General features: G+C 43.8%; 1 protein-coding gene across 8 annotated transcripts; it reads left to right on the forward strand.

The window, feature by feature from the left end:
• Positions 1-673: 673 nt before the first annotated feature.
• On the forward strand, positions 674-19,378 carry ODF2 (outer dense fiber of sperm tails 2). 8 transcript variants are annotated; one of them, XM_042052313.1, is made up of 21 exons: positions 771-858; positions 1,751-1,829; positions 2,518-2,671; positions 3,854-3,970; positions 4,585-4,758; positions 6,613-6,779; positions 7,804-7,933; positions 8,282-8,413; positions 9,284-9,358; positions 10,005-10,076; positions 10,641-10,757; positions 11,630-11,815; positions 12,107-12,216; positions 12,902-13,037; positions 14,088-14,198; positions 14,377-14,481; positions 15,037-15,195; positions 16,086-16,186; positions 16,721-16,883; positions 17,211-17,336; positions 18,088-19,378. In XM_042052313.1, the coding sequence occupies exons 3-21, from the start codon at positions 2,564-2,566 to the stop codon at positions 18,259-18,261; spliced, it is 2,463 nt and encodes an 820-aa protein (XP_041908247.1). In that variant the 5' UTR covers positions 771-858; positions 1,751-1,829; positions 2,518-2,563; the 3' UTR covers positions 18,262-19,378. The 8 variants fall into 8 exon arrangements, 6 of the variants coding, with proteins under 6 accessions (XP_041908244.1, XP_041908245.1, XP_041908247.1 ...); XM_042052314.1 differs by lacking the exon at positions 771-858 and adding an exon at positions 969-1,241 and having other exon boundaries at positions 2,503-2,671; XM_042052312.1 differs by lacking the exon at positions 771-858 and adding an exon at positions 969-1,241.
• Positions 19,379-19,696: the final 318 nt, after the last annotated feature.

Below are 19,696 nucleotides of genomic sequence, written 5' to 3' on the forward strand. Positions count from 1 at the left end.
GCTCGAGGCCTTATCCAACCTGGCTTTGAGCACTGCCAGGGTTGGGGCATCGAGAGTCTCCCTGGGCAACTTGTTCCAGCGTCTCACCACCCTCACAGGGAAGATTTTCTCCCTAACATCTAACCTAAGTTTCCCCTCTTTCAATTTGCACCTCACCCTGTGGCTACAGTTCCTGATGAAGAGTCCCTCTCTGGCTTTCCTGTAGCCCCATTCAGATCCTGGAACGTGCTCTGAGGTCTTCACACGACCTTTTTCTTCTCCAGGCTCAACGGCCCCAACTTTCTCAGCCTGTCTTCATAGGGGAAGTGCCCCAGTACCCTTATCAACTTCGTGCTCTCCTCCAACATTTCCATGTCCTTGTGTTGGGGATGGCCAGAACTGCATACAGTTCTGGTTACAGTTTACAGTAAAAATGGCTGTGTACACAATTCTGGTGTCACCTTTAAGACGGTAAAACTCGTATCAAAGGCAACGCGAAGAAAACTGACCTAATAATCCAATTATTCCATCCTCTTTCCAGACCTCCCCATTTCTGTACGGATGAGCAGCCCCTCCTTAGAGCGCCGTGCTGGAGCCTGCGCGGCCGAGGGCTCCCGGGGCCGCTCAGCCGCCGCTCGTGCCGGCCGCATGGAGCCGCGGGCGGTTACCGGGGGCGGTTACCGCCGCTCAGGCCCGTTCGAATCGCCCAATGGTGGAGCCGCGGGCGGCGCGGCGGCGGCGGCGGCCGGGGCCCTGCGGCCGCGCCTCCTGTCCCTGGTGCGGGAATCCGCCCCCGAGCTCGGCCCACGGCCGCCCGTGCGCCTCCCGCCGCGCCGATGGGGAGCTGAGGTGGCTGCGGACCCCGCGCGGAGCCGCCTGGTGAGAGCGCCGGGCCCGGGGAGGGCAGGGCGGGGTGCGGGGAGGGGCGCTTCGCTCTGCGGGGTGTCCCCTCACCGTGTGGGCGTCCCCTCGCCCTCTAGGGTGTTCCCTCGCCGCACGGGTGTCCGAGCCCTGGGAATTATTTCTTCCTGCCTGCCTTTGGGGTCCTTCCTGCTGGGAGGCCAGCGGGAGCCGTCGGGCTCGGGGTAACGGCGCGGTGCGGGCGGGCGTTGGGAGCTGCCCGGCCCGCTGGGTGAAGGCCTGCAGTGCCCTCAGAGCTGCGGGCAGCACGCCGGCCCCCAGACCGCGTCTCTGCCAGCCTGAGGTGGCCGCTGATTCCATGGAAAACCTCCAGAGATTGCAGGAGGAATTAAAACTTACGAGTGAGCCTTGTTGCTAAGGGAGGCGCGGTGACAGCGTTTGATTTTCACTCGTGGTGATTCAAAAGCTCTGTCAGTGCTGGGCCTGGGGAGAGTTTAGCCCTTCCTTGGAAAAAAAGATGATTAAAACACCCAGCAGTGTTTGGAGTTGTTCATAGCTGCAAGCTGGGGAATCCTGTTCCTTCAGACAGCTGTGCCTTCCTCTTCCTGAATTAAAGGAAGTACTGCTGTGTTCCTTAAAAATTGCAGTTAGAATTTGAAATTTTTTAAGTGAATAGTGCCAAACATTTCTACTGTTCAAAACAATTTCCATTGTCAGTATGTTAGGAATTACAGTCTCTGTCCTTCCCTCATCCTATGCTTTACAGTGGAAGCCAGGGCACACCAACTTGTGTTGTTTGGGTTCGTGCACTTGATGTGTTTGAATCTTTGTATTTCCTTAAATCAAAAGGAAGAGAATGTTCAGAAATTGGCACCTTTTCCTCGTAATCATTTTGTTATTTCTGTATCAGGTGTATTTCATCCGTCAACGAAGAAACTACCTCTTCACCCAACACAGTGTCCAGAAAACTCAAAAGCTTGAAAGTAACTGTAAGTAACTTTACCTAGGCTGACAATATCCTTTCTGTCAGAATCAGATTAGTGCTGCTGGTGGCCTTGTGTAAGATTTGCAATTGCATTATACCATTACATCAACTGAGGCATCAAGCTCCAAGATGATGACTTGAACCTTGTGTCTCTAGGCTTTTCAGTGTTGTGTCAGGTTATGGTTATGTGTTTCTGTGGAGATTAAAGAAATGCTGTAATGCAATGGCTTTTAAGGATTTTTGTTTAAAAAAGACACTTAAAGTTAAGCATGTAGGAAGGAGCATACAGTTTCAGGGTTCTAGGATGGAGTGGTCTCATGATTTCCTGATGGTTTTTCTTAACTGTTAAATTAATTCTCCTCTTCTTCCTGCTTCAAATTTCTTTCTAATCAGATTTTGTTGGTTATAGGAACCCTTGATTTGCTCACTTGCTTTAAGACTTTGAACTTCAATGACTCTTACAGACACCTGCTATCAATCCAGCTGTGTTTGATCTTCGATAACTAGGTTAGAAGCAGAAAATACTGTAAGCAGAGGAATTGTTTGTGTTAATCCTGGCTCTACAGAAGAATAGTGTGCAGTTCAAAATGGCAGATCCTACTGATAGAAAGCTCAAATGTTAACCAAGGCTGGCCACTGTTCCTCTCTGACACAAAGGGAAATGTTGTTATTTCCAGTTTCCTTATTCACAGGTTTCCCTTCATTGTATTTCCCTTTCCCGTTTGTGGGAGAAGAGCCATGAAGAACCGTTCCTCATCTCCCCCTTTGCACGTCCATGTGGATGAAAACACCCCTGTCCATGTCCATATTAAAAAGGGGCAGAAAACCACACCTGCAAAATGCCAGGTAGGAGTGTGTACCTGGTTGGTTGTAAGGTCTGCAAAAAGGAAGGTGAATGGCCCTAGAAGCGTCACAAAATCTTCCAGGTCTGTTTTACTATTGTGTTAGAACTGTGAGACTTCATTTCATATTCAGTGGTGAATTTGCAGTGACCCATTTGCTGTGTTGATTTGTTGAAAGATGATTTTGGTATGATACAGAATTGCTTTTCATGTTCATGTGAGGAATGTTGCTTCCAATGTGATATCATTTGGAGGATTTTTTTGCCTTTTATTTCCTGGATCTGTGTCCTGATAATGTTTTCTATTTGGCTTCGTATCTGTTTTTGGAGGAAAGATTTGAGGAGAGGTAGTACTTAGGCATTTCAAGTAGCATCTTGATTGTACTAAAATAAATGTGCTTTGAAAAAGAATCTTGATTCAAACCATCTTCTGGACTTAAGGACATTCTCTGTCCACTGAGCTCTGCAGCTAAGATCTCTTCCCAGGCTTATCCACAGGAGGCACAAGGCAATACTGAAGCTGAGGTTCTAGCTATCCCATATTCTCTTTTGTTGCTGGATATTTATGGAAAGTTGTTCTAAGAAGTTGATGGAAGTTGCTATCTCATTCTTCCTTATCTGCAGACATCCTGTTCTAAGTCTTCTGTTAATTCTGTGTTTGTTGCTAATGGCAAATTTCATAATGGGATGGAATGACAGTGAAAATAATGAGTCCTATTAATTAAATGTCAGTAGAGAATGTTTACAGCATCTGATTTTTCTCTAAGGTTAGAATTGTGCAAAAACCCTTTAACTCTCCTCCAGTTAGAGCAGCTCAAGTTCAATACAAATAAATACAGATCTTTTAGTTGACTACAGAGTAGGGAAAATACTTCAGGGGCTTCCCAAAATCAATCACGGTGTCAAATGGTATAGCTGGTCTTTTGTGAGGTGAATCTGGGATGGAGAAGGGATCTCCCAGGGATCTGTCGTGTCCTACATCCAGCCATCCTGTCAGCTTAGTGTGCAATAACCTTTCCTTCTGGCTGGTGTCAGCTTCCTCTGGTGGCTGCTACCTCATCTTACCTGATGCATCCTGTGAAACACTACTGATAGCTCCATATGAATGATCTTTTGGTTTTGCAGCACTAAAAATTGCAAATGGTTCTTTAAGAGTCTGTAATTTATTTTATTTTCTCTTTCTTTAGCAAAAGCAGAAACAGAAATCAAAAGGGGATGGCGTGCGAGCCGTGCGGGTGAAAACTAAGGCCCCTTGGATGCCCCCAGGCAAAACACGTACCCGTGATACCACCTTGAAATGGGAGGTACAGCTGGTTTTGCTCTTTAAAACAAACTTTGACGTTTAGCCAAGGTTGAAGAGAGCGGTAGTATAGTGAGAGAGTTGGGCAGATCTGAAAGAAGGCTACTGTTACCTACCATCTATTGGAAGTGTCTTCTATAAGTCTTTCTCACTTTTTAATATAGAAAAACTGGGAATTCATAAACATCCTGTGGCCATGCCTTTCTGTCTCTAGAAGCCAGACACGTGTTTGTTTATTGTAATTTTACTAGTGCCTTTCAAGATCTCATCTGGAGGCTCAGCGAGGGACTGCTGGTCTCAGTCTCTTCTGAAGCACGGAGCGTTTGTGCAGCATGGTGTCATATTTTCTTTCTCATGGGTTGATAGTTTTGCCTGTTGTATTCCTGGCACTTCCTAGATGAGGATTTGAGCTTTGATTAGTTTTTCTTCTTTTTCTGTTTTACTCTATCTGCATTCTTGACCTTTCCCAGATGGAAACAGAAGAGCTGTTTGTAAATGATTTTTCTTTGCTAGCCTTGCTGCAGTGATGGGCACAGTCTCTGGGTTTTGGCAACATTAGCTTTAGAATGCTATTTATAATGTTATATTAAAAAAATTATACCCTTTATTCTCTGGCAGGAATCAACTGAACGCCTTGAACTTACACCTAATCCTGAGTGTGAAAGGATGCAGTCAGTGCTGCGCCTCAGTGACCTCTCCACGGATGACGACGATGCCACTTGCTCCAAAATTAACAAATATGAAAAGAAGATAGATAGCCTGATGAATATGGTGGGAACACTGAAGAAAGAGGTGAGGAGACAGTGGAAAGACCTGCTGACTGGGGCTTTGTAGCTGATTCTTTGACAAGAGGAGGCTGGAGGCAGGTCTTGGTGCAATGGAAGGCTACTCAGGCTGTTGGCAGCTTGCTTGAATATCAAAAATCAATCTGAATTGTTTAGAATAGCTGAACTATCCTAGTAAGAAATTCACTAAGCCACACTATGAAACATTTCAAAACATTATTAATTTAATAAGGTATTGCTGTGCTTTAATTTCCAAATAATCTCTCTTGCCCAAGCCCAAAATCTGAAAACTGATGACTCCAGAAAGGTAAAAATACAATTGATGTTTTATTGTCAAAAAATCCCCTTATTCAATGAGGTTGTTTCTTCTGATTCTGTTTCAGAAATGTGCAATCCAGTGATGTGTTTTCCAGATAAATAGGCTCTTATGTACTTGACACCACTTTAAAAATAGGTGGGAGATACTCCCAGGTCTCATAACATGCGGCATGGTGGGGCCAAACTGCATTTTTAACTTGGAGTTAACACTCAGAGTAGCAAATCTTGTATTATTATTTTACTCTAAACTATATGGATGTCAAATCAATGAACAAGAATAGGATTTGATTCAAGTAGATACTTACAGCAAGCGTTTTCCATTTTATTTATGCTACAAAATTTAATGGAGTTACTTGCATGGTTGTAAAACAAAAATCAGTTTTAGAACCACAGAATCATTAAGAATCACAGAATCACAGAATGAACTAGGTTGCAAAAGACCTTTGAGATCATCTAGTCCGACCTATGACCTAACCTAACACCTCCTCATCAACTAAACCATGGCACTGAGTGCCACGTCCAGGCTTTTTTTAAACACGGGACGTTCAGGGACAGTGACTCCACCACCTCCCTGGGCAGACTATTCCAGTGCCCAATCACTCTTCCAGTGAAGAATTTCTTTCTGATGTCTGACCTAAACTTCCCCTGGCGCAGCTTAAGACTGTGTCCTCTTGTTCTATCGGTTGTTGCCTGGGAGAAGAGACTGATCCCCACCTGGCTACAGCCACCTTTCAGGGAGTTGTAGAGAGTGATAAGGTCACTCCTGAGTCTCCTTTTCTCCAGCTCCCTCAGCTGTTCTTCACAGGGCTTGTGTTCCAAGCCCCTCACCAGCCTTGTTGCCCTCCTCTGGGCAAGTTTGACCATCTCCACGTCCTTCTTGAGCTGAGGGGCCCAGAACTGGACACAGCACTTGAGGTGTGGCCTCACCAGTGCTGAGTACAGGGGAAGAATGACCTCCCTGGTCCTGCTGGCCACACTCTTTCTGATCCAAGCCAGGTGCCACTGGCCTTCTTGGCCACCTGGGCACACTGCTGGCTCATGTTGAGTCAGTTGTTGACCAGTACCCCCAGGTCCCTTTCTGCCTGGGCACTGTCCAGCCACTCTGCCCCCAGCCTGTAGTGCTGCAGGGGTTTTTGTAGCCAAAGTGCAGGACCTGGCACTTGGACTTGTTAAAGGTTGGAAAAGACCTCCAAGATCCTCAAATCCAACCTTTGATCCATCACCACCTTGTAAAATAAACCAGAGCACTGAGTGCCATGTCCAGTTGTTCTTGAACACCTCCAGGGATGGTGACTCCATCACCTCCTTGGGCAGCCCTTTCTGTGAAGAAATTCTTCCTGATGTCCAACCTGAACATCCCCTGACACAGCTTGAGGCCGTTTATTTCCTCATGTCCTGTCACTTGTCAACTGGGAGGAGATACTTTTTTTTTTCCTATACTTTCAGTAAGTTAATTGACTCTAAATGGTTCACTGATTTGGCATGTGGATTCTGTGTATCAGTTCCAAAGCCCCTGGTTTAAGTTTTATTCCAATATCTTCAGGTCAAGATGCAGAAAATGGAGGAACAGGAGCAAATGGCAAAGCGTCTCCTGGAGGAGCAGAAGGAAGAACTGAATGAGGTCACACAAGAACTCGTAGAAACAGAGCACGAGAACACGCGGCTCCGGCGCAACATTGAGCGCATAAAGGAGGAGAAGGACCTGACTGTGTAAGAAAGCTTCACTTCTCACTGTCCCTGCGCTAGTGGTATCCACAGGCACCTCCCTCCTTTATTGCTGATGTGATCTGAGGTCGTAGCTGCTGTTGAAGAACTGATGCACTTGGATTTTTTGTCACCTTTTAGAAGGGGAGCACCAAATTGCAATAGCTGCAGAGAAGGGCTCTAGCACGATTTTTGGAATGGAAAAAAAACCTACTTTTAGAGGAATCCTAGAGCAGTTGGCTTGTGTGGAGGGTCATCCTAGCTCTGGAATTAATATTTTGAGGGTTAAAGGATTCTGCTTGAATTGTGATGATATTGATAGAACAAGAAATTAATAAACATGGAGCTGAAAACTAGAGGAGAATTTTTGACCTTTATAAAAATCCTAGAGACAGGCGTGACAGCCCCTGAGAGGACTGAACCATGGGCTTTTTTCTTAGTGATCCTGAAGGTCTGCGAGTCTGACATTTGTGCATCTGCTTTGTGTCCAAAGAATTAGAGAAGTTTGTGTCTCCAGGGGGACAGTAGTGTTTTAAGAGAGTTAGTTTTATTTTTTCCTTAAGAAAGATCACTTGGAAGTTAATGCTTTGTATTCCTTTTTCAGAAAGCTCTGTGAATGCTTCTGAGATTACAAGTCCTGGCTAAAAACATTGAGCTGCATATCTTGGTGTGCTTTTCTGTTTTTTGTTTGGCCATTCAGAGTCTTATTTCTGGTGTGGCATAAGTACCCAGGAAAAGCACACCATTGTGTTTTGGGTTTAGCAGTGTGTGCAGACTTTGGTGTAAGCCTGATTTGTTCCCTCTAAATTTCATAGCTGTGATCTTAGCAAGCTCCTGGTGTCTGCTTACTGCCTTCTCTCAAAACAGCTTCCACACTGAAAGAGGGCAAATCTTAAGCAGTTTTCGTTTAGAGCTTTTATCCTCTGATTTGGGTTTTTTATGAATTTTAACCCAATCAACTGTTTATCAACAGTGACTGGTACAGCTGCCAAAGCTTCTTGTTTCTCTGATGGCTGAATTCTCCTTGCAGGCTACAGAAGGAGTGCTTGCAGCAGGAGAAGGAGTGTTTGATGTCCAAGCTGAATGAAGCAGAAAGGGATGGAGCAGCAGCTGCCAGACAGATCCATGCCCTGAAAAATACCATTGGGAGACTCAACATTGTAGGTGTCCTTTTTTGTTCTTGTCTTTAGTACATTGTCCTGTTGAATAGTTGTCTTAAAAAAAATAATGTTATAGTTGCTAATGCAGCAAAATATAAGGAAAAGTGATTGTAATATAAGGATAAGGATGTTAAGATTTGACATCCTTAAGGTGTTTCCTAGTTTGGTGTGAAAGTGGGGTATTTACTTCCAGGTACCTTCTGCACACAAGTGAACAATTATTTCCTTTTGTTTATGTGTTGTGGGTTTTGTTTGTTTGAGTTATTGTGGTTTGTTTTTCTGGTTTCTTTGTTTATTTTTGTTTCTTTATTTGGTTTTTGTTTGTTTGTTTAATGTTTTTTCCTTCAGGAGAAACACATGAGCAGCACAGATATAAATGCTCTAACAAGACAAAAAGAGCTTCTGCTCCAGAAATTGAGCACCTTTGAAGAAACCAACCGGACACTCAGAGAACTTATTGCAGAGCAGCGGGCCCGGGAGGTGAGAGCTGCTGTGTGTGGAACCTGGCTGATTACAGGAGGCTGTGTTGTCTCGTAGGCTGGAAGGGAGATTTGAGTTTGAAATCTTTCAACTCTTTCTCCCAGCCCTGCAGTAGACCCTGTCAGCCCATAAAGGCTGGATAGTTTTTATTTGGGTTTTTTCTTTATCTCTGTCTAATTCATAGAGTAAGACTGACTTTTCTGCTGTGAGGATGGTAGAGCCTCTAAGTCTTTGACTATATTAAAGGGTTCAGGCACTGCTGTGTTGCTAGCTGTCTCCTCTGGATACAGCTGTATCTGCTGATCTTGCTAGTCTCAAACACTGCTGCTGCACTTGGATTGCCTGGAGTCTGAGGAGTTGATATGGCCTCAGCTAATGGGAGTCTGTGGATATTCAGAACTTGTAGGCATTGAGGGCAACAACAGAGAAACTGAAAACAATTCTATGGTGCTTGTACAGAACAATTCTGTATTGCTTGTAAGAGCAATAGAGAAATGAAATTTCTATTCTTTCTGTAGTTTGTATTCCATTTCAGCAAAAGCAGGCTGATGGTAACAGTTACCTCAGCCACCAGTGGGGCTGGATAAAAGGTCTGAATTTTTCCACATGAATTTCCCTGAGTAGTGGGAGAGTTCAGAATGATCTTACATTGCCATCATGCTTTTTATTTTAATCTTTGACTGGGAATTGGAAAAGCTTTCTGAGATGGATAATGGTATGTAAAATATAGCAAATGCGATGTTTCTAGATATATTCTAAGAATTGCTGCTGCAACTGGGAGGAAATAGTTGATTTTCCCAGTTCCATTTAAAGAAGCTTTATAAAATTGACTTTTTAGTTAACAGTTTTTCTCATGTATTTATTTTGTAGAAGGATGCCCAGAAGGTACTGGATCGGCAAGGACTGCTGCTGAAAAGGCTGGCTGACTCAGATGCAGAGAACATGGTAAGCAAACCACAATCTCTCTTTATTTTAAAATTTTAAAAGATAAAGCAGAAAGATCTAAAATGACAAGCCCTTCTTTGTCTTATATTCTGCTGTCAAATATTACACTAGTGCCTTTTAGATCAATAAAAAAAATATTTTAGCTTTTGTGGTAATCAGAGCCACGACATTGCTCCTCTGGTTAACAACCTGCGTTTCAAAGTGGGTAGATTTTCATTGCCTTTGAAATGAAAGGGGCTTAGAATGGGGATAACTCGGTGTATTGGGCTCTGTCACCAAATGAGTTACCCTGTGCCAGTTTTTGTTCATTTCCTTCTCCATAAACTGAGACAAGAGTTCTTGCATTGCCAGAAGTTATAAAACTTGCTGTGAGACATAGGTAAATGCCCTTTTTAGTCTGTGGAGTATATATGGTCCTGACTGGGTATCCTGTGCCCTGTTGCACAAATGTATGTGTATCACTTCTGCTTCCTGGTTGAGGAGAATGCAGCCTGTTTTGCTGGCGATGAGGATCCTGTTGTTGTGGATAACAATCAGTGCCAGGGGTCAGGTGGTCTTGAGAGGGAGGCAGTTACACCTCTTGCCTTCTACCTGCTGTCCTAAATGTGTTTGTTACTGAACATCTGTGTGGTGTTTGTTTTTCCAGCAACTTCAGATCAGGCTTCAGGGAAAAGAAAAGGAAGTGGAAAGCCTCACACTTCAGATAGTGGCAGAAAAGGTAATCTCCATTTTCTGTTTTTCCCTTTCTCCTCTACTTTCCAGTTCTGTAAAACCACAGATAGTCCAAAAGATGAGGTTGTTTGCAGACCACTACTTTGAGATCAGATGACTGGCTTGCTTATAAAACTAGACAGATACCAACTCCCACACAATTGTGGGTTCCATATTCTGCTAATAAGACACCTGTCTCAGGATGGATAGGTAGAATTCTCTTTGCTTGGGCACTGAATTGCCATTCTGTTTAAGCTCCTGTTGGTTCCCAATGGCAAATTCCAATCTGTTCCTTAGTTTAGGAAGTAAAGTGGGAGTGCAGTGGAAGAGATCAGATATGAAGAATATTTTGCCCTAGAACATACCTTTCAAGCCAGTCATTCACATGTGTTATAAAATAAATGGCTGCTCATTTGGTCCCTTTTTGTTGGATTAGAAGAGCTGTGAGGGTCCATCTGGAGGTGGCTGGAGATCATTCAGTGAAGAAATCTGAGACTACTGCATATTATTAAGTGTTCCTTCTATTAGCTTATTGAGTGAAAACATGTTTGTCTTGTTCCTGCTTATCTAGGAAAAGGCAAGGAAAGCACTTGAACTCTCCCAAGCTATGGAGTCTATGAAAACCCATTTACAAGCCCAGCTGCAGAGCAAAGAAGCTGAGAACAACCGTCTGGCCACACAGCTGCGGGTATGTCTGCACTGCTCCCTGGGGATTGTCTCTTCCTTTGCTTCCATGGACTGAATTCACTCACAAGGGAGTAGCACAAGCTTCTTACTGAGTCTGGTTGACTGAAATATTGGCTGGTGATGTTTATGCCATTAACACACAGCATGATTTTCAAATAAAGTAAGAAAAGAGAAATCCTTTCACTTTTGAGGCATGAGGCAAAATCTTAGCTTTAAGGTCTATGTGTATTAGATTTTCCTTTTCCTAAGTTAGTTACTCCATAATTGTTGAAAAGATGGATTTGGTTTAGTCAAGCATCAAGACAAATTGAAACTATTTAATTTGCTTTTTTGGAAAAATGCTGTGCCAGTTTGATCACTCTTGTTTATGTGTTCTACAATATTAATGAGGGGGAGAAAGTTCCCCTGGTTTATCTTGATTAGAGTTTTATATTTAGCATATGTTGGGATGATGTTACAAGGAACATAAATGTGTTAATGTTTTAGAGGAGCTTTAAACTGTTCTAATAAGAGCTGCATAAAGCAACATTGTTGTATGCAAACATTTCAGTCAATAAAAAGAATGTTCTCAGGTAGATCAAAAGACTGTTAGAACAGTACTTATTTTGGTCAGGAGAGAAATCAGTATTTTAGGAAGCAGCTTATGAAAGAAGAAAGGAAGACTCTTGGAAGAAAAGGAAGATGTCATGCTGCCGTCTCTTTCAGCATTTAGACAGGATTGTGTAGGTGAAACCTGACTGCAAATACCTCCAGGCTGAACACTGGGGATTTGTGCCTGGTTCTCATCACCATTTCTAGGAGATTAGTTGCTGCTTTGGGTTTGCTGGTGTAATATGGGCATTAATCCACATGGTGGGTTTTTTTCCCCCACAGAATCTGGAGATGAGTGAAGCTCAGTATAAGGCAGAGCTGGACCTTGCCCTGGAGCAGATGAAAGAAGTGAAGGGCAAGGGAGATAGTGATAAAGAGGCCCTGAAGAAAGCTGTCCGTGCACAGAAAGAGCGGGCGGAGCGGAGTGAGGAGTATGTGCAGAAACTGACTGCCCAGCTAGCAGAAAAAGTATGTGCTAAAACAGGAGAGGCCTTATTTGAGGTCATGCTTTTAAATTGTTGACTTCTGGTAGTAGCCCTGGGGAGAGTCTCTTCTTTCAACTAATGAAATTTATTTCTGTCTTCGTGCCATGGCCCATTTATGCCAAGTTTAGAACAAATCCAGTTTGCTCAGCTGTCACTGTATTCACCGCATGTCCTAAGTTAAGGGCATCTCTGCGTATTGTCTGCATATCTCACACCAGTGGTGATTTTGTCTTCTCCCTTACTTTTTTCCTCTTGTATTTCACTTGTCTAACAGGACAGGTGTGTTGCTGAGGCCCAGTGCGAGCTTGAGTCCTGGAGGAATCGCTGCAACAAAGCACTAAAGGAGAAGGATGATCTTGAACTGGAAGTCGTTACGCTGAACAGGTTAGAATAAAATCAGTGCAGAGAAAGAAGCATGAGGGAGGATGAGTTCAAAGTTCAAGGATAATTTAACTGAATAATAGCATTGAAATGAATATTTTAGTTGGATTGCTTGTAAATAACCAAGCCAAAGCAGCACTGCATAAGGGCTAGAGCAGAGTTTGAAGAGGTGGAGAGAGACATGTGACTTCTGCTGCTGACTTGGCACAGCAAAGGCAGACTCTTTAAGGTTTGCTGACCCTTAAAAGTGTGCCATTTTGTAATGCATTGAATTAAGGTTATTTTTGTTTTGAGGTCTTTTTGAATAACTTGAATGGAAGATATTAAAAGAGATAAGCAGTATAGTTGATGCCAGTTTTGCTGTGAAGGTAAATAAATCTTTTGGTATCATTGCAGTACAGTTGCTACTGCAGGAAAAAGGTGGTAGGTATGAGCTGAGAGAGGCATATCTTTATCCTGTGCATCTTTGAGACAATTCATTTGAGCTCCAAGGGGACAACTCCAGTTAGTTTCCAGGAGGTATATAAAGATTGAAGTATAGAACAGTGTAACAGGGAGGTGTGCATACATGACTGTAGAAGGAAGATGAAAGGATGGGGAAAAGCCATGTTTCTGAAGCTAGTTTTCAAGGGTTAGGAGCCCTACTCTTTCTTGTCACTTAAGGATTAATTTTCTTTCTGCGTGGCAGCCGTGTCGCAGACTTGCTGGAACAGCAGGCAAAGCTGCAGGAACAGACGCGGGACGAAAAAGAAACTTTGCTGGATAAACTGCACCAACAGACTGGAGAGAACAACTCTTTAAAGAAGGATAATGAAAGACTGAAGGTCAGTGACTAAGGGTTTGAAGCTCGAATGCTAGGAGGAAAAGAAGGGGGAATTACAACAACTTTCTTGGCCACTGAGGACAGAGACAAATTGCACCCATTGCTCCTATACAATTTCAAACCAGTTCATACAACCTGACTGTGACAGGGCCAGTGTGCTGGGAGGAGATAGAGGAAGTGTACTTACTGGGAGAACTGTCTTTCTTCCACGTTTTGGCTAGGAGTATCTCCAATCTAGCTACTGTTTCATCTAGCTGGGGTCTTAAATCTTGTCCTCACATCTTCACGCTGCTGACCAGAGAGCAAACAGCTGTAGCTCATACAGAGAGAACGGTAATCTCCAGAACAAACAAAAATGACTGGCATATTTCTCTGTTGTCCTTTACCATGAGTCATCTTGTGGGCGACCTACTTAATTTTTTCCATCCCAAACCTCTGTGCTCTGCTGATGCAAATTTGGCAATCCACTGAAGTCTAGAAAGTTTGGGCAACTTGCATGGATAAAACTGTGTTTTCTTAGTCTAGACAACATTAGACAGCTCACATGGCAGGTACTTGCGCAGAGGAGGGCAACAAGGCTGGTGAAGGGCTTGGAACACAAGCCCTATGAAGAACAGCTGAGGGAGCTGGGGTTGTTTAACCTGGAAAAAAGGAGACCTTATCACTCTCTACAACTCCCTGAAAGGTGGCTGTAGCCAGGTGGGGATCAGTCTCTTCTCCCAGGCAACAACCGACAGAACAAGAGGACACAGTCTTAAGCTGCGCCAGGGGAAGTTTAGGTCAGACATCAGAAAGAAATTCTTCACTGGAAGAGTGATTGGGCACTGGAATAGTCTGCCCAGGGAGGTGGTGGAGTCACCGTCCCTGAACGTCCCGTGTTTAAAAAAAGCCTGGACGTGGCACTCAGTGCCATGGTTTAGTTGATGAGGAGGTGTTAGGTTAGGTCATAGGTCGGACTAGATGATCTCAAAGGTCTTTTGCAACCTAGTTCATTCTGTGATTCTTTATGATGTTTCCAAGCACTCAATGGAAAATGTTTTCTTTTTTTCAGGCTGCTCTGAACTCAATGGAGGGCAAGCTGAACCAAGCGCAGACGGAATTGCAACAGCTCCAGAACTCTGTCAGGAGCTACGAAGGGCTGATTGAAAACTACACAGCACAGGTGGGTCTCAGAACCTTCAGCCCTTGCACAAAGGTGTTTTCTCCTTCCACTGTGGCTTATTCTGTAATGCCTTAGCTATTGCCAACTGGAGCAGTTTCAGTTACTCCAAGGCATTGCACGCATGTGTTGAAAACTATATATAATAGATAAAGTCTGGGGTCCTTCTTTGAATGTCCAGGCACAGAAGGCCCGAAAGGAAGCAGATGAGCTGGCTGCAAGACTGGAGAAGTGTGAAAGAGAGAACAAGACAATAAGGGATGAAATGAACAAGGAGCTTGAAACGGTAACTATCCCTCTAAAGACACATTGTAGACATTCATGAATCTTAGTGTTCTGAATCTAGTGAAAAACAGCTGTGAATAGGAAATAAAAGGCTTATCTTAAGTCTGCCTTTTCCATCAGTTTTTTCTTAGGACTTGTTCAATAAGTTTTGCAGAATGAACATTTAGCAGCTTCTTTTTGACTATATGGCATTCCTCATGGAATTATTTAGTGTCTCCTTTGCTGCAGAAATAGTGGTTTGGAACAGTGGATTAGGTAGGTTGAACCGTTATCTGATGTGGAACAGCTGACCTCAAAAGCAGAGCTTGTACTTCTAGTAAAATTGAAGCCCACAGTCCAAAATTCTCATTCTTACACCATCCATAGAGAATGCCAGATCCTAAGTGAAGGCTTTTCTGAGTAGGAAGATGTTAGACTTCGAACTCAGCACTGGCCAAATATCCACACAATGTCACCATGGTTGTGGACTAACAGAGCTTCATTGAAGTTGAGAAATTTTTTAGTCGTGATCTTATGAGCATTTGTAAGTTCCTCATGTTTTCTTCTTTGATTACAGACACGTCAGAACTTCCAGACCCAGCTTGCTGAACTGGAAAAGCTGCCCGAGATCCTAAAGTACACCGAGACACAGCTGGCAGAATGCCATCAACAGCTCATGTGTTACGAGAAGAAGAACACGGACCTGTGTGCCATGATTGCAGATCTCCGTCAGCTGGTAAGGGACTGGCAGAAAGTACCCCTACCACTGAGCACCACCTCAAGTCCGAAACCAAGATGAATTTCTAATCACAGCAAGGTTCAAACTTCGTCTCTGTTCTCGTCTCTTTTTGAAAAGATTAAACGTGCACTGCAAAATAAAGGTGTGTGCCATGTCTTTGTGCAAGAAGTTGGTGGCTTTGCTGGTAGCATTCCTTAATATTTGAAAGGTTTCTCATCCCTTGGTGCAGAATCTTTCTGGGACTTGAATAGCAGCAGTGGCAGCACTTGATAATGCCAGCCCTCGCTTCTGTTACCTCTATCCTCATGTCACCTTTCCCTCCTGTAGTTTTCTGCTGATGGTGCTGTCCCAACCATTTTCTCACTCTGATTTCAGGTTTTTTTCTCAGTTCTTGTTTTTTGTTCCCAGAAAGACTGTGTAGGTATTGCAGGATAATTTCAGACAGGGATGACATCTACAGCTGTGCCTCAAGATAGCACATGATCTCTGTCTGACCACTTTAGTCTTGGCCACTTTGTGCTTGGTCTGGAATTATAAACCTCTCTGGTGTTTCAGGCTCTGATGCTGTTGTGGGCTGCTGGCATGTTTGTGGCTGCTGTTCTTGTGTGTGTGCTTGGCTGTGCTTGCAGATGCTGCTCTACATGCAGGAATTTACAGGCCTGGCTTTTCTTTTGCAGTACGGAAGAGTTTTCCTACACCTTTCCAGACTGTAACTGGAAGCATCAGCAAAATGGATGTTTAGTTTTCTTCTATCCACTGTTCCCTTTCTGAAGCTCTCCAGAAATTATGAATGGAGCATGTTTCCTTCTGAGAGCTGCATATGTTTTAGGTGGTTGGTCGTGTGTGTAATGACTGCTCTGTGAAGTAATTAATTCCTGTAATTTTAGATTGACCTCCAGGGGGACAAAATGGAGATGACAAGAGAGAGATACCAGTCTGCCCAGGAGGAGAAAAAGCAACTCACCTTGAAGGTGGAGGAGCTAGAAAGGTTAGAAATACTAGGCTCTCTTGTCTTTTTAACCTTCCATTTCCATTGTTTTTACAGGGGATTGAAACAGCTTCAGTCTTGTTCCAGTTCCCCACATGCCTTCAGGATTCTGTGCATTTGCTTATCCCACAAGGATCTCTAATCAGTAGCTGTCCACTGAGAGTTACATGCTTTTGCAGCAGCACCCGTTGTAAATGTTGTTAGACAGGATGATGGCTTAGACAACAGAGGAACTAGCTCCTTGTCCAATCTAGCCTGGCAATTTTCAGGTTACTAGATATTACAGTACTTTTACCCATGTTTATAAGTTTCTTTTAGTGACGATGTCTCGGAAAATGCAGGTATATGGGTACTCTGTAGGCCCTTCAATCTTTGAAATTTTGGTTTGAGTACTGGAGAACTGTTTCTTGGGGCTCTCACCTTTCAAGGGGGAATAGAATCTATTATCAGAGGCGTCAGGACCTGACAAAAGGCAGAATGAAACACCCTCCATTTAAAATGAATAGGTTTCCTTCCCTTATTGTCTTAAACTAGAAAACTAGAGTCCACGAGTGCCCAGAACATAGAATTCCTTCAGGTCATAGCAAAACGTGAGGAGTCGATCCACCAGTGTCAGCTGCGGCTGGAGGAGAAGAGCCGTGAGTGCAGCTCCCTGGCACGTCAGCTGGAGGTGGCCATTGAGGATGCCAAAAGACAAGTGAGTCATTTCTCATGTTTGTGAATTCACCTAAAGCTACCCAGGCTGTGAAAGGGGAACAGTGAGAATGCTGAAAATATCTTCTCAGCTTATGACCAAACCTATTAAAATCATTGTATTCAGTGAAATACAAGTAATGTGCTGGTGCTGTTTGTCAGCACTGTTGAAGAACTGAACTCAGTTTGCAACAGAGAAAAGCACAAGACTGAGCTGCTGCTTATGTGTGAGGATGTGTCAGTTAAACTTCAAAGGGCTTTTGTGGGCAATGGGTAGGGAAAAAACATTCTTCCATAGACATCCCTTTAACAAAGTTGTTGTTCTATGTAGGTGGAACAAGCTCGAGAACGAGCAGTCTCCAGAGAGAGGGCAGCCCAGTCCAAGATGTTGGATTTGGAGACCCAGCTGAGCAGGAATAAAACAGAGCTGAACCAGTTGCGTCGGAGCAAAGAGGATGTGAGTGACTTGTGGGGGATACTCTTGCTGTACTGGTGGTGCCCTGGCAACAATTGGAATCAATAAATCATCCTGTGGATGTGCTGCTGAAGTCATGCAGAGCTGTGCCTGAATGTGATGTGCTGCTGTGTGTGTCCATGTATGTGTGACACAGGACATGTCTGCTGTGTCACCAGTTCAGGAGTGTGTATTAAGTGATAGGCAAATGGGAGTACAATGATGTGAATGAATTGGTATAAAGTTATGTATGTGTAAGAAAGAATCACTTTCCTTGTGTTCAAAGGAGATTTGCACCAGGTATCATGGACAGATTTTAACTTCATTTTGCCTATATCAAAGAGAGTGCAATTTCTCTTCTAGAGGAAAGCATTTCTTCTAGAAGAAAGACTGGGAATCTTTCGTCGTGTCCTATTTACCTTGCTTCCTTGCTTTAGTTTTACTTGGAATTGTGTGGGCTGATGGATCAGGTCAAGTTGTTTTTCAGAAAAGAGTGTGTTTAATTCCCCATAACTACAGCCAATGTATTTTAAAAGCCCAACTGATTAGCCATGTTGTCTCCTGCTTTTATCAGCGGGTTGCTGAATGGAGTTGGGAATGAGCAGAACAAATTATAAATATCACAGCACCATCTATGGTAATGTCATCTCCTGCTGTGCTAATTCTGGCTCTTCTCAGCACTTTGGGGGAAGAGTTTAACATGAACAGGATGAATGTTGCTGCCTTTCAGCCTGTTTTGTGCTCCCCTGTGCAGGCAGAGCGCCGATATGAAAGCCGCCTCCAGGACCTGCGGGATCGGCTGGAGCAGTCGGAGAGCACCAACCGCAGCATGCAGAACTACGTCCAGTTCCTCAAGTCTTCCTACGACAACGTTTTTAGGGAAAGTGCTTTGCTGGGCTCCCCGAGCCGCTCTCGCTCTCCCCTCTGAGAGCAATGCTCTCCTTGCACCTTTTTTAAGCACACAGAAGGAGCTTTGTTTCAAAGCCGTATTGATATAGAAAATAGGATGGCATTTCAGGGTCACTGTTAGGAGATTTTTTTCTTGCAGAATGAGAAAATAAAATGACGTTGGCATCTGATCAAAATGTGGGGTATCAGCAATACTGGTTTGGTGTTGGAGGTTGGTGTTAGGTCATAAACTGAGCCCCAAAACCAGGTGTTTTTGCGTATAATGGAAAAGATCCTTTTCCTCCTGTAAGGTCATGATGGTTTCAGCTCTTAAAACCTGTGAGAGGTTTGTTGAGTGTGTTAGTTTTTGTAAGAGCTCTCTTCGTGCTTCGCTTCTCATTCGGTTTCTCTGTTGGGGAGATCATGTGGGGGTTTTTTGCTTGTGGGATTTTTAAAATAATTTTTTATACTGTTGGTGTGAAACTAAAAATAACTGAGGTGCCTGGGCTCTACACTCACAAGAGATTATCTCCTGCACAACCACAGTGTTTGTAACAATTTTATACCAGAAATTATGAGTTTGGTTTGGGTTTTTATACTTGATTCTTACATACTCCCTGATCCTTACCTTTATTGGTGAGTGTAACGCTAATATTGCTTTACTCCTCTTACCCTGATTTTCTGATCCTGAATATACCCAGGACTGAGCCAAAACAATCTAAATTTGAAGGAAATCATCGTCACTTCATATGGGGTCTTGGTGCAAAGGCCATGTGAGTTCAGGGTGTGCATGAAATCCTGACTTGGTCTTAAGCCAACTAAGGAGCAGCTGCAGATACTCAACTTCTTCATTAAAATCACCTGCACCTTCTGGAAAATCACATCTTTTGTGTGTCAAGTCTCTAAAGTCCATGTGCTCTCTAGTGTCCTATTGTTTCGACTAAATGTTCTTAGGGGGGCAAAAATAAACCTTGTCTTTATTTTTCTCTCTGTTGTATCCTATGTATGTGCAATGTGATGTGGTCATTGGCAGTATTTGTCATAAAAGTTTTCTAAACTAATCAGTTTTCAAAAGATCTGTAATTGCGTGTGTTTAACACTTTAAAAATCCCAGAACTGCTGGGGGAAAAAACAATAAACTACATTTTAATTGGTTATGGTAGGGATTTCGTCTTCAGATGCTGTGTGTGTCTGAGTTTGGAAAAGCAAACACATCCCAGGGCTGTTGGTGCGGGCAGCTGAATTCCAGACTGCTTCCGTGGTTCACGGGTGGAGCCCTCCCTATGCTTCTGCGACCGGAGCTAAGCAGCGCAAGGTGGTTCCAGCCCTCCCTCTGCGAATACACAGAATAAGTGGGAAATCGGTGAATTTGCGGGTGTTTCCCGGCCCGCGTCCTTAGCGCGTCGCTGCCGGGGGCGGGACTCGAACCCCCGGCCCGGGCACGGCCCCGCCTGTCCGCCAGGGGGCGGGCACCG

This window comes from Corvus kubaryi, unplaced genomic scaffold, assembly GCF_017639235.1.
Source record: "Corvus kubaryi isolate FWS band 111438036 unplaced genomic scaffold, C.kubaryi_AGA036_p1.0 78, whole genome shotgun sequence".
NCBI lineage: Eukaryota > Metazoa > Chordata > Aves > Passeriformes > Corvidae > Corvus > Corvus kubaryi.